Raw genomic sequence first — 15,072 nt, 5'->3', positions numbered from 1 at the left:
GTACCAAGCGACGCAATCGTTCTGCTGTTTTAGTAACTGAGGGCCCCATCTTCAGAGTATCCATCAAACACCACCACCGTGCTCCTCCCAAAAGGGTTGATTGTATAGGTGATATAGGACTCTACTATTGTCTGGATACTAATTTCTATGCCAGATAACATTGAAATAAGATATCCACCATCCAATACCCCAAAATACACCAAATGTAGTCTCATCAACAGGGATGCAGGGATGTCTTTCGGGAGTGGGGTGAAAGCGGCATATAATGAAGATCTGGCCCTTTTACGAATCCCACCTTCATAAAAACAATGACATCTGGTCTGGTAAGGGGCCAATTTCAAATTTATGTGTTTTTCCAACTCCTTGTCTAACTGCTCGGTGATACAGATTCTTTGGAAAAATAGTGAGCACTTAATACGCATGTTGTAAGAGAAAATTATTTCAACTCGTTGAATAAACAATCTAGATATTCATAAATTATTATTTGTATGGATGTCAGAAAGTGATGGAGGTACAGAATTAGCTTTGTGATTAAACGAATGCCAATGAAATTTACTACAAAAGCAGTTTGTAATAATTTTGTCATAATATGGGTACTAAACCATTTCTGGTGGCCGACCCTGAACCCTGAACAAATATGTATATTTTTGTAATACTTAAAATCATTTGTAATATTTGAAAAATCATAGCTCAAAAACTATTTGACACACAAATCGGAAACTACATGCTTAAATTGTTGAAAATTTTATGTAGACCTACTCTAATTATTAAATTTGAGTAGTGTTACAAAAAATTTACTGTTAATAAGTTATAAGCCAAAATCTAGAAAAAGTACATACATTTTGTAGTTTTTTACTTATCACGCAGGAAGCACAAGGTTTTCGAAGCTTTGAAAAACTAGGTTTTGAATTACCCTAACTAGTCCTAATAACATATTAAAAATTAAAAATACAGTTAAATACATTACGCTTTGCAATTTTAGCCTCTTTTTATATACGAAAAGCATACAACACAATAAATAAATATGGGAAACAAAAACATTGAAACCCAAATGGCCAACAATATTTAAGACAAAGAAAATGCAATGACATGATTTGAGACCAAGTAGGCCGCGTAATGTTAAAAATTAATGCAAACAATGCTTGTGATTTTGTCAATAATTGAAATTAATATTAATATTCCTAAAAAAAGGATTTAACTTATAAAATAAGACTGTAGATCAGTTACAAGTTTTAATATGCAACCATAAACCGTTTTATGGGACCATCAAGCTGGCTTCACAAGAGGAAGATCAACCAGTGGCGGATCTAGAACAGTCACAAGGGGGGGGGGGCAAACCGGGACGTCGGGGGTACCCCCCTCCCAAAAATTTGTGTAAACTAAGTCTCCAAAATGGTACCATTTCTTTGTCCAAAGTTAGTGTGACTAATTAGTTTACACAATGTGTATGCACTACTGTATTACATGCAGTAAAATATATATATATATGTGTGGTTAATGGTGATGTACAATGATTAATAAAATAATATAATTAGTATTTTAGAGGATTTATTGTCTGGACAAAAGGTACAAGATCAAAAGAAAGAAAAAGGTAAACAAGAAAAGTAAATATTAGTTAACAATAATTGCTAACATGTGTTTTAAGTTCAAATCAATTTAATACTGACAGATGGTTAGGTACAGCCACATACTCCCCTCCCAGTGACAGCGCAAAGTTTCATGTGAGGTATTTGGAAGAGAACCTCACAACACGTCCCGAGCGGGTTTTTCGTTCAGGGACAAGTCCAGAAGGTCCAGGTTGGGCTGAAGGCTGTTGAGTCTTGATGTTTCTAGGTCTCGTTGGTGGTGAGTCTGTTTCAGGTTGTTTCACCAGTTCATTATCTGACTCCATTGTTTTATCCATCTGAGACTGTGTAGGTTGAAGATGATTTTGAAGAATAAATGCTGGTTTCAGCCGATCAATAGAAACGGTATCTTCACCCCGTGGCAATAATATGTTAAAATACTTGTCACCTCTTGAAACAACTTTGAAAGGCCCTTCGTATGTTGGTTGAAGAGGCTTTCTTATTGCGTCATGACGAATAAAGACATGAGATGAGGTCATGAGATCAGGATGGATGAAAATAGATCGTTTGTGATGATGGCGAAATGGTACAGGACGAATTGATTTGACATGGTCTTGAAGTCGAGCAAGTAGTTTAGGGATGTCATTCAGCAGCTTGGAGTCTTCAAAGAAATCAACAGGGAGGGTGATTGGTTCTCCGTAGACGAGCTGTGCAGGCGAAACTCCTATTTCTGGTATTATGTTTGAATGAAGTCCAAGCAGAACTGATGGAAGTTTGGAAACCCAGTCTGCTGTTAGTTGTGCTTTGAGAGCCGATTTTAAGGAGCGATGCCACCTTTCAATAGCTCCATTTGCAGCAGGATGGTAAGCTGTAGTTTTTATGTGATTTATGCCAAGCATGGCTGTCAATGATGAAAACAATTCACAATCAAACTGCCTTCCCCTATCAGTAGTAATAAAACGAGGAACACCGAAGCGAGATATCCATGAGTGCAAAATAGTGGAAGAAACTTCTTCTGCGGTGATGCATGAGATTGGTATCGCTTCAGTCCATCTTGAAAACCTATCGATGATGGTTAACAGGTACTGATATCCTCTTGAAGGAGGTAATGGTCCAACAATATCAACATTCAAATGAGAGAATAGTTTTTCGGCAGTAGGGTAGGCACCGAGTTCACTAGAAGTGTGCCGCCATGTTTTACAGCGTTGGCAAGGAATACAAGTTTTGGCCCACAATGAAACATCACGTTTCAGCGAAGGCCAGCAGAATCTCTCTTGAAGTAGTTTGACTGATGCGGCAATTCCAGGGTGAGATAGATTATGAATGGAGTCATAGAGAGGTCTTCGGTAGGCATGAGGGATGAAAGGTCGTAGAGTTCCAGTCGAAGAATCGCAAATCAATTGAAGTCCATTATCAAGAATCATAGTTTTGAATGTAAATGATGATAAGTTGGATTGTTGGATGTGTTTGAGTTCATTACATACTTCTTGAGCATGAGCGATGTCTGTAAGTGATACAGTTGATGACAGTTCAATTTCTGTAATCCTAGAGCATGCATCTGCAGAAAAATTTTGTTTTCCGGGAATGTAACGGATATCAGTAGTGAATTGACTAATGTAGTCAAGATGTCTTTGCTGCCTAGGGGTCGCCTTTTCAGGGCGCTGTTCAAATGCGTAGCTGAGAGGCTTGTGATCCGTCAGAATAGTAAAGTGACGGCCTTCTAGGTAATGTTTGAAGTACTTGACTGCTTCATATGCGGCCAGAAGTTCACGGTCATAAGTGCTATAGTTCTGTTGAGTTTTAGTGAGGATTTTAGAAAAGAAACCTATTGGTTCTGGAGTATTTCCTCTCATTTGCTGGACAGAAGCCCCGATCGCGAAATTTGAAGCGTCAACTGAGAGGATGATGGGAAGATTGCTGGAAGGATGGTAAATCAGAGTAGCATTAGCCAGTTCTGTTTTCAACCTGTTGAAAGACTCTTTGGCGCTATCGTTCCATTGTATATTGCTTTTGTCCTTTCGTTTGGGCGATGAACAAAGGTCGTACAGGGTCTTTTGTGTTGTTGCTGAGTTTGGTAGTGATCTCCTATAGAAGTTAACGATTCCTAAAAATCGTCTCAGTTGATCAACTGTGTCAGGAAGAGGATAGTTTAGTATCGTTTGAACACGTTCAGGTAATGGAAATATTCCACTTTTGTTGATTCGATAGCCAAGGAATGAAATCTCCAAGACAGAAAACTCACATTTTGATGCGTTAATGCAGAGGCCGTGTTTGGATAGACATTCAAAAAGAAGGCGAACATGTTGCTCGTGTTCCTGTTCAGACTCAGAAGCAATTAAGATGTCATCCAGATACGAATATGCAAACGTAAGGTCTCGTAAAACATGGTGAATGAAGCGTTGGAAGGTTTGACCTGCGTTCTTTAATCCAAATGGCATGCGTAAAAACTCAAACAAACCAAAAGGAGTAATAACAGCTGTTTTAGGTACGTCATCTGGATGAACAGGAATGTGGTGGTAGGCTTTGACAAGATCTATTTTAGAAAATATTGTCTTGCCTTCAAGCTGTGAGTTGAAGTCTTGTACATTAGGTATCGGATACTTATCCGGAACGGTAATGTAGTTAAGAGCTCGGTAGTCACCGCATGGTCTCCAGGTGCCGTCCTTCTTTGGTACCATGTGCAACGGACTTGACCAAGAACTCTTAGAAGGTCTACAGATACCTAAATCAATCATTTTCTGAAACTCTAATTTAGCCTGAGAGAGTTTGTCAGGAGCTAACCGTCTGGCTTTAGAGGTAACAGGTGGTCCATTGGTACTGATTGTATGGAAGAATTCAATGTCTGGTGTTTTATGTCCAGGTATGTCTTTCAGTAATTCAGGAAATTCATGTAATAGGTGTGAGTATTTACTATTTGGGTCAATCAGATAAATCTCAGAAGATACTGACGGTGATGGTGTTGAGCCACATTGAAAGAGGTTCGTTTTGTTGTCTATTAACTTTTTATTTTTGATGTCAATTAAAAGGCCGAATTCTGCTAGGAAGTCTGCACCAATTATTGGTTGTTGGACGTCTGCAATAGTGAAAGGCCAACAAAATGATCTGCGGAGACCTAGGTCAAGTTGTAAAAGTTTCTCGCCAAACGTGGGGATATTTGAACCATTAGCTGCATAAAGTAATTTGGCAGATGGTTTTGGCTTTTGTTTGCTATGTGCAGGTAACACAGAAATGTCAGCACCTGAATCAACAAGAAATTTTGTATTTGTCAGCCGATCGTAAACAAAAAGACGGCGAGGTTGATGTTTTGCGCTATCTCCCGCCGAATCAAGATAGTGCTGAGTTAGTTTTCCGAATTTTTGGACGGGGAAGAATGGTAGTTGCATGGAGTTGTGCATCTTGTAGCGTTTTTACCGAATTTTCTATGGTACCAGCAGACAGATTTATTACGTTGAGGAGTTGCGTCACAGTTCTGATATTGGTAAAGTCGAGAACCAGATTTCGAACGGGAGCGTAAAGATGAAATTTGGTTGGTTAGTTCGGTGATTTGGTTTTCTAGGCGAGATAATCTATCAGGTTGTGAGCTTGTTGATGTTTCACCTTTCAAGGAATACATGTGCTGAGAATGAGTGGGAGAGTACTCCATGATTTTATCAGCCATGGTTGCTAGATTGTCTAGAGTCGGAGCTAGATGCTAATATTGAGCTGATCTGAGGGGGAAGACGTTTAAAAAATAATGTTTTTAGGAAATCGTCTTTAACTTGGGAACCTGCAAGAGTACGCATTTCCCTAAGAAACTGAGAAGGTTTTTTCGAACCAATTTCTAGTTCGTCAACCAGTTTAATGAATTTTCTGCTCTCTGATTCTTCGAATTCAGAGATCAGGCGATTACAAAGGTCTTGATAAGGTGTTTGGCTAAGTGGTTTCTCTAAAAGATCTGAAAGCAATTCGGCAACATCGGTATCAAGATTTCCAAGAATGTGGTAATATTTTGTTCGTTCTTGAGTGATATTTTTTACAATGAATTGTGCCTCAACTTGACGTAACCAGACCTTGACATTTTTCCTCCAAAAGGGTGGAATTTTGACTGTTAATTTCGAGAGATTATTTGAATTGGTTGGTAAATTGGGATCAGTGACATTTTCTTCAGTGTCTGACATTTTTAGGTCTAAACTAACCTGATTTTGTTCTGACTGACGAAAGTTGAGGTTTCTTGGAGATGCTGTCCTGTCTTGAAGGATTTACTTTTATGTTGCTTCAATTATCACGTCGTTGGTCACCAGTGTGGTTAATGGTGATGTACAATGATTAATAAAATAATATAATTAGTATTTTAGAGGATTTATTGTCTGGACAAAAGGTACAAGATCAAAAGAAAGAAAAAGGTAAACAAGAAAAGTAAATATTAGTTAACAATAATTGCTAACATGTGTTTTAAGTTCAAATCAATTTAATACTGACAGATGGTTAGGTACAGCCACATATGTATGCCAGAGGGGGGGGGGGCGGTCACCCCCTTTGCCCCCCTCTGGATCCGCCACTGCCACTGACAAAATTTTTATACTGAAAGAGGCAATTGCCAAATATTATGAATTCAACAAATCCTTTCTTTGCCTTTGCATTGACTTCCCCAAAGCATACTACTCTTAATAACTAGGAGAAAACTCTGGAAAGTAATGGAAAAGTATGGAATACAGTACCTAAAAGTAGGGGTGGGCGAGTACTCAACTTTCAAGTCATTACTTGACTTTTTCCAAATACTCAACCTCGAGTCCGAAAATCCGAGTCGAGTAGTTATAAAAAGTGCCACTTCACTATTTTCTACGCCTGTATTTAATAAATGATATTTGTTTTTGTGTTGTATTTAATTTTTTGTGTGACAGCTTAAACACTGGGTCTAGAACTACTTAACGCGCAACTACTTGGCTCGACTCGACACTTGAGTTTTTACTCTAATACTCGACTCGAATTGAAAAATCACTACTCGCCCACCCTACTTAAAAAGTAATAAATCTATCAAAATCAACTGTATCAGGATCTAAATGCAAGGGGTAAGTCAATGGAGAAGTCTCAGAGGATTTTGATATAAATACAGGTGTAAGACAAGGAGATGGTTTGTCCCCATTGCCATTCAACCTAGCTTTGGAAGATTCTCTACAATTACAAAAACTATAAGCTGGAATTTCAATGGGAACCAATATAAATATCCTGGCATTTGCAGATGATGTGGCACTTGTTGCCAAAAACGAAGAACTAAAAGTTATGGTTTCAAAACTCATAAACCACACTATAAAAGTAGGCTTAAATATCAATGAAGATAAAACCAAGATAATGGGGTCTGGGTCTGATAGAGCCACCCAACTAAATAATAAAAATCATGTAGAAATAGAAGGACACAAATAATTTTATAAAGTAAACAATTTCTCTTACCTAGGAGTAATGCTGACGAATAATAATGAAGAAGACTCTGAAATTCAACAACGATTGAATGCAGCACATAAAAGTTTATCGGCATGCCACAAATTGTTAAATTCTCAACTACTTTCACATAAAACTAAAATCCGTTAATACAAAACTATAATAAGACCAGACTTACTATATGGCTCAGAGAGTTGGGTGCTAAGCAAGAGAACCGAAAAATGACTTATAGTGTTCGAAAACAAGATTCTAAGAAAAATCTTTAAACCAACCTTTGAAAATGGGGAATGGAGAGTAAAGCACAACAGGGAGTTGTAGGATTTGTACAGGGACCGGATATTGTGGCTGAGGTGAGAAGTAGAAAATTGCAGTGGGCGGGCCATGTGTTTAGAAAGGAAGAGGGCTTCTTAGTGAAAAACACCATAACCAACAACCCCGAGGGTAGAAGACCTCCTGGAAGGCCCAAGTTGAGGTGGAGAAATCAAGTGAGAAGGCACCTGAGAAGAATGGGAAGAAGAGAGGAGGAAGCAATGGACCGTGGAATCTGGAGGCAATGTGTTGGCGAGGCAAAGTACCTCCTTGGGTACCAAGAGCCACGGCAGTAAGTAAGTACCTAAGAAAACAGTTTTATGGCAAAAGGCAATGGCCAGTAGCAAATTGAATGTTCAAAATTAAAGTACAAGTAAGAAGTGAAACTTAACACCCTTATAAAACTATTATTCCCATGATAAAATAGGTTTGGTATGTCATAATAGTTACCCTAGTTATAAATAATTAAAGTTTCAAAGGAATAAAAGTGATACAACTTTTGAGCTAAACTGACTCATTAAGTTCTCGTGGAACTACTTGACTTGACACTTGATTGTTGTGATAAAATATTAATGGGTTATAGACTTCTAACGTGGTCGAAAACTCGACCAAAAGATGTATTGTGCAAACTTTTTTTTCAAATTTATAATCGTTATTATGGACAACCTAATGCAGCTATGAGTAAGGCTATTTGTATAGGCTAAAACAATAAATAACAAGATCAGCTTTTGAAAAATAATAAGATATTTACAAAAAATGTTGGTTATATCGATCTGTTATGCACATCTTGAGTATTTCCATAATGTTTGAGTCAAATCTTTTAAAGTCATCAGAAATTATGACTGATATTAGTTTTAAAATAACGCCTGTAATACTTAGCAATTGATCGAATTCGAGCAACAGGGACACTAGTAGTAAATACTAAATCCTGACTTCTCACGAATATTTTGAAATTAAATACCAATTCCCGACTTTCCCGTTTTCCCCCACTTCTAGACACCCTGTAATTTAAGAGTGAAAAATTAAGTTTAGGAAATTTCTGTACACTGTTATTAAGGACATATTGAAGTTTTTCTTTGATGCAAGTGAAGGAAGTTAGCTTGCACGTATGAACGGAAAAGAATTTAAAGATTCAAAATCCATTGAAATTAAAGGCTATACTCTAAATAAAAAAAAAACTTTTTACTTACATTCTCAACTAGGTACTTGACCTCTTCTTCAGACTCAAAAGTTACAAAGCCGTATCCTTTAGAAACACCGGCCCTGTCGGCTATAATTTTTGTGGCTTTGACGGTTCCATATTTTGAAAACAGCTGAGACAGTTCACCTTCAGTAGTGCTGGATGAGATGCCGCCAACAAATATTCGGTTGGGAACCAAAGTTCCATACTTGGGAGCGTTGTTGTTGATATTATGGCTGGAACCATGGTTGGAGTGAGTTATTGAACTGGCCGGAGAAGCAGAGTTACTCTGGGGCCCTTCACTTTGAGTTCCTCCAGACTGGAAACAAGCATAAAATTTGGTAATTTTTATAGTCAAGTGGCAAATTATGTGAGGGAATATAAGACACTGGGAATCTTTTCTATAATAGACCAAAACTTCATTACAATATACTATGGTAACTTACTTTAAGTACTTTTAACTTAATATGGCTTAAACTTTTCAATCACACTACTTCCATTTTTACACTATGGACATTTTACATTTTTCGCAACATCGTTTTTATAGAAATACACTGGAGGAATATGAGATTTACAGAGATGTAAGATCTGACAAAGAGAACGTGCTAAATGACAAACTTTAATTTCAGTCTAATTTTATTTATAATACAGCAATCATGATACTGAATGAGGGAGAAGGTAGAAGGGAATGCAATGATCGGTGACAAGAGATAAGAGGGCGACGTCATTGACCATTAAACCTACGCACAACCACGGTAGTCTATACTTTACATCCGAACGGTAAGCGTCGCTCAGCTTTTCTGTAATTTTGTGTGTTGTTTTTTAAATGTTAAAAAGTGCTCAATGTTCAAGTTAAGGTTTTTATTCGTGTTTTAAAAACTATGACGACCGTCAAATGAAGTGACAGCTTGAACTTATATCCTTGGAAGCCTTGACGATGACTCCAGAGTTGAAACCGGTTGCAACATAAGCAACGAATTGGATTATTTGGTACTTTCCTGTTAAAGGGAACATTCATTATTATCGATGATTTTTTTTTTCTCGATATATCGATATTAACCAATTGAAACATATCAGCTGACAACTACGATAAATATTGTTCAGTACCTAACAACAAACAATAATAAAATGAAACCGTTCTAAAAAAAATAACCTAACATAACTAACCCAACTTGCAATGTGACATTTAAAAATTCCATGTTTAACTTGCCTTTTCTGTTATCAAAAGGAATTTTTAAATAGTACAATAAGTTTGTTTGGTTATTTTAGGTTAGCTTAGAACAGTTTCATTTCTTAATCCACTTAAACAAGATCAGTTGTCAATTTGTAATGGATTGGAAAACAAAAATATCGATATATCGAAAAAAATCATCGATAATAATGAATGTTCCCTTTAACAGGAAAGTACCGATTATTTAAATGCAGGTATCTAAAACACTTTAAGCAAAACTACCTAGCCTTAAGATTTTGATACTTTACTTTAATACTTTCCCTACTTTATTCCGAAATGGCAACCATACAAATGTAGGTATTTTTTTTAAGCCAAGTATGAATGGAGATGAGTGTAGGATAGAATTAATTGTTAATGGTGCAATCTATATAAAATTGTAGTCCTATATATGTTTTAGGGTACCAGAGCCTCCACATTATTTAAAGGCAATCAACCAACACGTACATGCAATAACGGTGAAAGAGCAACTTCATTAACTCTCTTTATACATACCATTTTAGTATTGACAGGTTACTTTTAACCCTCCAGAGAGTGCGCTTAACCTTTAAAACAGATTTTAAGACGTAATTATTCAGTTAAATTCTAACTAAAATGGTGTGGAGTCAATTTATTTTTAAATCACAAATTGTACCGCAACTAAGTTATGAGTTATTTTGAAAACCATACATGAGTTTTTTAAGGTTTAAGTTAAGTTAGTGGTGGTTTTTAAGGTCGGTGCTATGGGAGATTTTATCCACAATGAAGCAATTAACTTATACGCACAGAGAAAAACATGTTTTTAATAATAAATATGCTTAGAATAATTATGTACCTAATAGGATATCTAACAGGATAATTCTATTTTATTTTAGGAGATTTGTACATTATTTAAGAAAATGCTACACAACACTAATTGAAAGAACTCTATGCGATATATACATTTTTTTATTGAATTAAGTTAAAAGGTAATAAAAAATCAAACAAAAACTTAGATAGGTAGCACTGATTGATTTGCATCACCGGCAAAACCGATAAAGTTGATTTTTTAGCAAAACCATAACATGTGGAGCTAAACTCTGCAAGCGCCCCCTCGAGGGTTAATACTAACTCTTAGCCTTAGAATGTTGTCACTTGTACTAGGGTAATAAGAATGTATTAGCCTAGACTTGTTTGGAACAAAGATATTTAACTTTGAATGTCCAAATGAAGCAGCAGCAGTGTTGCTGTGACATTTTAGTACAAGCAAAAAACTGCAAAAAAAAGAAACAATTAATCAAAATTGAAAGCATAACCACTTACCTTATTCCTTTTGTAAGTCGCCATTTAGAATTTAAATTTCTAAATTTACCAATATGAACGAATGCAAACCTATTGGAATAAAAGCAAAAGTCAGTGCAAAGCAACAAACACAAACACATAAAATGAAAACATGCTATGAGTACAAGTAATGACACAATCTAAACTAAATAAATCATGTTAGTCTGGTTAAATCAAAGATGTATAAGTAAATGTTTTTACACTGTTTGTAATTAAAAATAGACCTCTTACTTACTACCCCTCCCCCTCAGGAATCAGAGGCAATGGGTTTAATGGTTTGATCAGTTTAACCGGCTCTCCAGAAACAATATATATCATTTAGTCAGTAAAATACTACTGCTGTGTTTAAATTACTAAGCGCATGGCGACTCCTGAACAGTTTAAGTGTGGTGTTTGCAAAGTATTTGCTATAGTAGGCTACCTACCATACTAAATATCCCTGCCGCAGCAAACCTGCAGAAAGTTTTCTGAGTGTGAAATTCAAATGATCGTTAGTGCGATGTGTCTTTTTCGCTCAGAAAAGGAAAGGAGTGGGGACAAGTTTTACCCAGTGTATGCTAATGTGGCAAATTGCTTAGGAATTGGTTTTAGTACTGTTAAACAATACACTTCGGAATATGAAAAAAATGTGACAGAAAATACTCCACCATCAAAGAAGAAACGTGTTTCAGCAGGCGAGGCAGGACGCCCGAAAATTGAAATCGACCAGTTAACTCTGGGTCTTATCCGCAGGTACTTAATTATTTATAATTAATACTGTTGCTATGAAAAATTATAAAGCTGCTTGGTCTAAACAATAACACAATTTACCCAAACAAAGCTATGCGTATGTATTAATATTTATTTTTATTTTCTTGCGATACTTCTTCAATGATAGCCTTTACCATATTATTTTGTTACTAAATTTTATATGCTAAATGCAAGTAGGTTATTGGGAACATTATTACATCTATAAAACTAGATTTCATCTAAATAACTATACAGCCCGATGTGTAACTCACTGATCAGGTATACTAATGTTTGGGCACTTCTAGATGAGCTAGAGACTTGAAATTTTCGGCGTTTTGTAGGTCTAGTGCCCAAACCCCCGGGAAAATTCCGAAAAGTAGCATTTTTCCCTTTCAACCCCCCCTAAATTAACAATTTCCCCCCCATGTTATTCTTATGGGAAAAATACCGACTTTCGTACTCTCATCTGAACCGTTTAGAAAAGTGCTAGAGACTTGGAATTTGCGTAGTATTGCACTATAGGATCTTATGTTACCGGTGAAATTCGTAAAAACCCCATTTTCAAAATGCAACCCCCCCAAAAAAATTCCATTAAAAACGCCCTTTTTTGGGAAAAAACATGTTTTTTTTAAACAGCTGTAGCTCAAAAACGGTAAGAGCTAGAATCGATTTGAGGAAAAATCGTGAGTTTGGAATGAAATTTTCTACAAGACACTATTAAGCGTTTTTCGAAAATCGCACTCCTTCACCTTCAAAAAACGCCCTACTTCCAAAATTTGTGAAAATGCTCGATTTTTTTACGTGTTTTTAATTTTTAAAACGACTTTTCGTTCGTATATTTGTACTTTTTATGCTCCCAACATTGAAAGGAAAGTGCCTCAAGTGACCTTCTATAATTTTAACGTACTAAAAAAAATTAAAATGGCGGATATTCAATAAAAAATATTATTTTTAACGTATTTCTTATGGAGAATTAACATGCGTCGACAGGCAAACTAGACGTAAACGTCAGTAGGTGAAATATGGGCGTTTGGCGACACAAAAAAACATTTTTGTCACTTCTAGAGTAGCTAGGGAGCTGAAATTTTTTCTGAAGGTTTGTTTGGGTACCAAACCACCCAGAAAGTCCCAAAATTTATTTTTTTTCAACCGAAACCTACCAAAAGAAATCCCTTCAAACCCTAGTTTTTGCGAAAAACACGTTTTTTTAAAACTGCTGTAACTCGAATACGGTAAGAGCTAGAAACGATTTGAGGGAAAATCGTAGGTTCAGAATTAAATTTTCTACAAGACAGTTTTCTCACAGAAGGGGTCATATCGAAAATCTTACTCCTTCACCTTCAAAAAACGCTCTACTTCCAAAAATTGTAAAAATTCTTGATTTTTTTGGTGTTTTTTATTTATAAAACGACTTTTTGTACATATATTTGTACTTTTTATGGTTTTAACGTTGAAAAGAAAGTCCCTTGAGTGACCTTATATAATTTCAACGGAACAAGCTAACCTAAAGGCAAGTGAGGGCAGCGAACGAGCCCCAACCTAAAGGTGAGTGAGCATAGCGAACGAGCTAACCTGAAGGCAAGTGAGCGCAGCGAACGAGCTCCAACCTAAAAGTGAGTGAGCGTAGCGAACGAGCTCCAACCTAAAGGTGAGTGAGCGTAGCGAACGAGCTAACCTGAAGGCAAGTGAGCGCAGCGAACGAGCTCCAACCTAAAAGTGAGTGAGCGTAGCGAACGAGTTAACCTGAATGCAAGTGAGCGCAGCGAACGAGCTCCAACCTAAAGGTGAGTGAGCGTAGCGAACGAAATAACCTGAAGGCAAGTGAGCGCAGCGAACGAGCTCCAACCCAAAAGTGAGTGAGCGTAGCAAACGAGCTAACCTGAAGGCAAGTGAGCGCAGCGAACGAGCTCCAACCCAAAGGTGAGTGAGCTTAGCGAACGAGCTAACCTGAAGGCAAGTGAGCGCAGCGAACGAGCCCCAACCTAAAGGTGAGTGAGCGTAGCGAACGAACTTCAACCAGAAGGGGGCCTAAGATTATTTTTAAAATATTATTTTACCTAACTCTAACTCCTAAGACTTTATATCGATGCTTATTGATGTGAAGAAAGTTTTAGAGGTTGTGACTTAGCAAATTTAATTCATCAAAGCACCGGCCCTACATCGAGACTCTAACATGTCAAGACTGGTTTGGTTTGCACTAAACAACCCCCCTATGGAATACTTCGCAACTGCCAAGTTATCACTACGTCTTTTACGCAAAAAGCAAAAATGTTTCCGGACAACATCCTGTCCCCCGTGACAATTTCTCATCACGGCTACTATTAAAAGGGGGCCTGGGGGCGGAGCCCCCAGCGAGCACAAGGCGAGTTAACTTATATAACACTCCACCTGGGTTCTGAAAGTTGTTCAACATTGCCAAAAATAGAAAATGTTTGCAATAATTTAACTCCAAAATGGGATTCGTCTGTTATACGGAAAGATAACAGTTACCCAAATGTTACAGCACTTTAGTTAAAATATAAAGTAACTCTGTAATTATTATATTACAACCACCATTTCTAAACAATATTAATTTATTTTACAGGTATATGCACGAGTTTAATATTAACAAGCTTTACCCAACAATTTCAAAACTCCACCAAAAGATTAAAGAAAGTTTGTCTGATTTTCCCACTATGTCAAAATCAACATTACGGAATATTGTTAAGAAAATTGGATTTAGATTTAAAAAATTAAAAAAGAAACCTGTATTGATGGAATCCTTGACTGTAGCTGCAACACTACATGCCTATTTGAGAAAAGTTCGTAAACTTCGAAGTGAAGGGTATTCAATTTTTTATACTGACGAAACGTGGTGTGGTCAGAACCACACAGTTCGATATGCCTGGCAAGAAAATGTTATGAATGAGCTGAATCAAAATTATATCAATTATGATGAGTAGCCTATCGTCAGACTCTTCAAGATGTAGTGTGGGTGGAGAGGAGGTTTCAAAACTCCTTCTGGTGCGGGGAAAAGAGTGATTATTCTTCATATAGGAAATGAAGATGGATTTTTAAATGGGGGCGAGCTTTGTTTTGTTGGGAAGAAGGGGACTTCAGACTACCATAATGAAATGAACTCAGAACACTATCAGGAATGGTTTAAGCGAATTTTGGAAATAATCCCTGAAAAGTCGGCAATAGTTATTGCCTCCATGTCAGTTAGGCTCCATGTCATACCATGGTTGACCCAAAAACAAAAAATCCCACTATGAAGTGGTTAAAGAAGGGCATATTGTAGAGTGGATGAAGGGAAATACAGGATTACCATCTGATGCTTCAAGTTTTGAGGAATTAACGAAACAAGT

At 36.9% G+C, this 15,072-nt stretch overlaps 1 protein-coding gene across 3 annotated transcripts in view; it reads right to left on the bottom strand.

Moving 5' to 3' along the window:
- Positions 1-15,072, bottom strand: part of LOC128990902 (protein boule-like) — a 49,022-nt gene that overhangs the window by 28,283 nt on the left and 5,667 nt on the right. For 2 of the 3 annotated variants that reach the window (XM_054413552.1, XM_054413554.1), the window contains exons 2-3: positions 10,979-11,047; positions 8,480-8,788 (exon numbers count right to left, since the gene is read on the bottom strand). In XM_054413552.1, the coding sequence (XP_054269527.1) occupies positions 8,480-8,788; positions 10,979-11,002 (333 nt within the window). In that variant the 5' untranslated portion in view covers positions 11,003-11,047. The remainder of the gene's footprint in view (positions 1-8,479; positions 8,789-10,978; positions 11,048-15,072) is intronic. The other variant, XM_054413553.1, reaches the window with a different exon arrangement.

The sequence above is a fragment of the Macrosteles quadrilineatus genome, unplaced genomic scaffold (genome assembly GCF_028750875.1).
Source record: "Macrosteles quadrilineatus isolate MER2022 unplaced genomic scaffold, UCM_ALF_1.0 Scaffold_3__2_contigs__length_128488019, whole genome shotgun sequence".
Taxonomy (NCBI): Eukaryota; Metazoa; Arthropoda; class Insecta; order Hemiptera; family Cicadellidae; genus Macrosteles; species Macrosteles quadrilineatus.
This window is presented reverse-complemented; position numbering and strand designations above follow the sequence as displayed.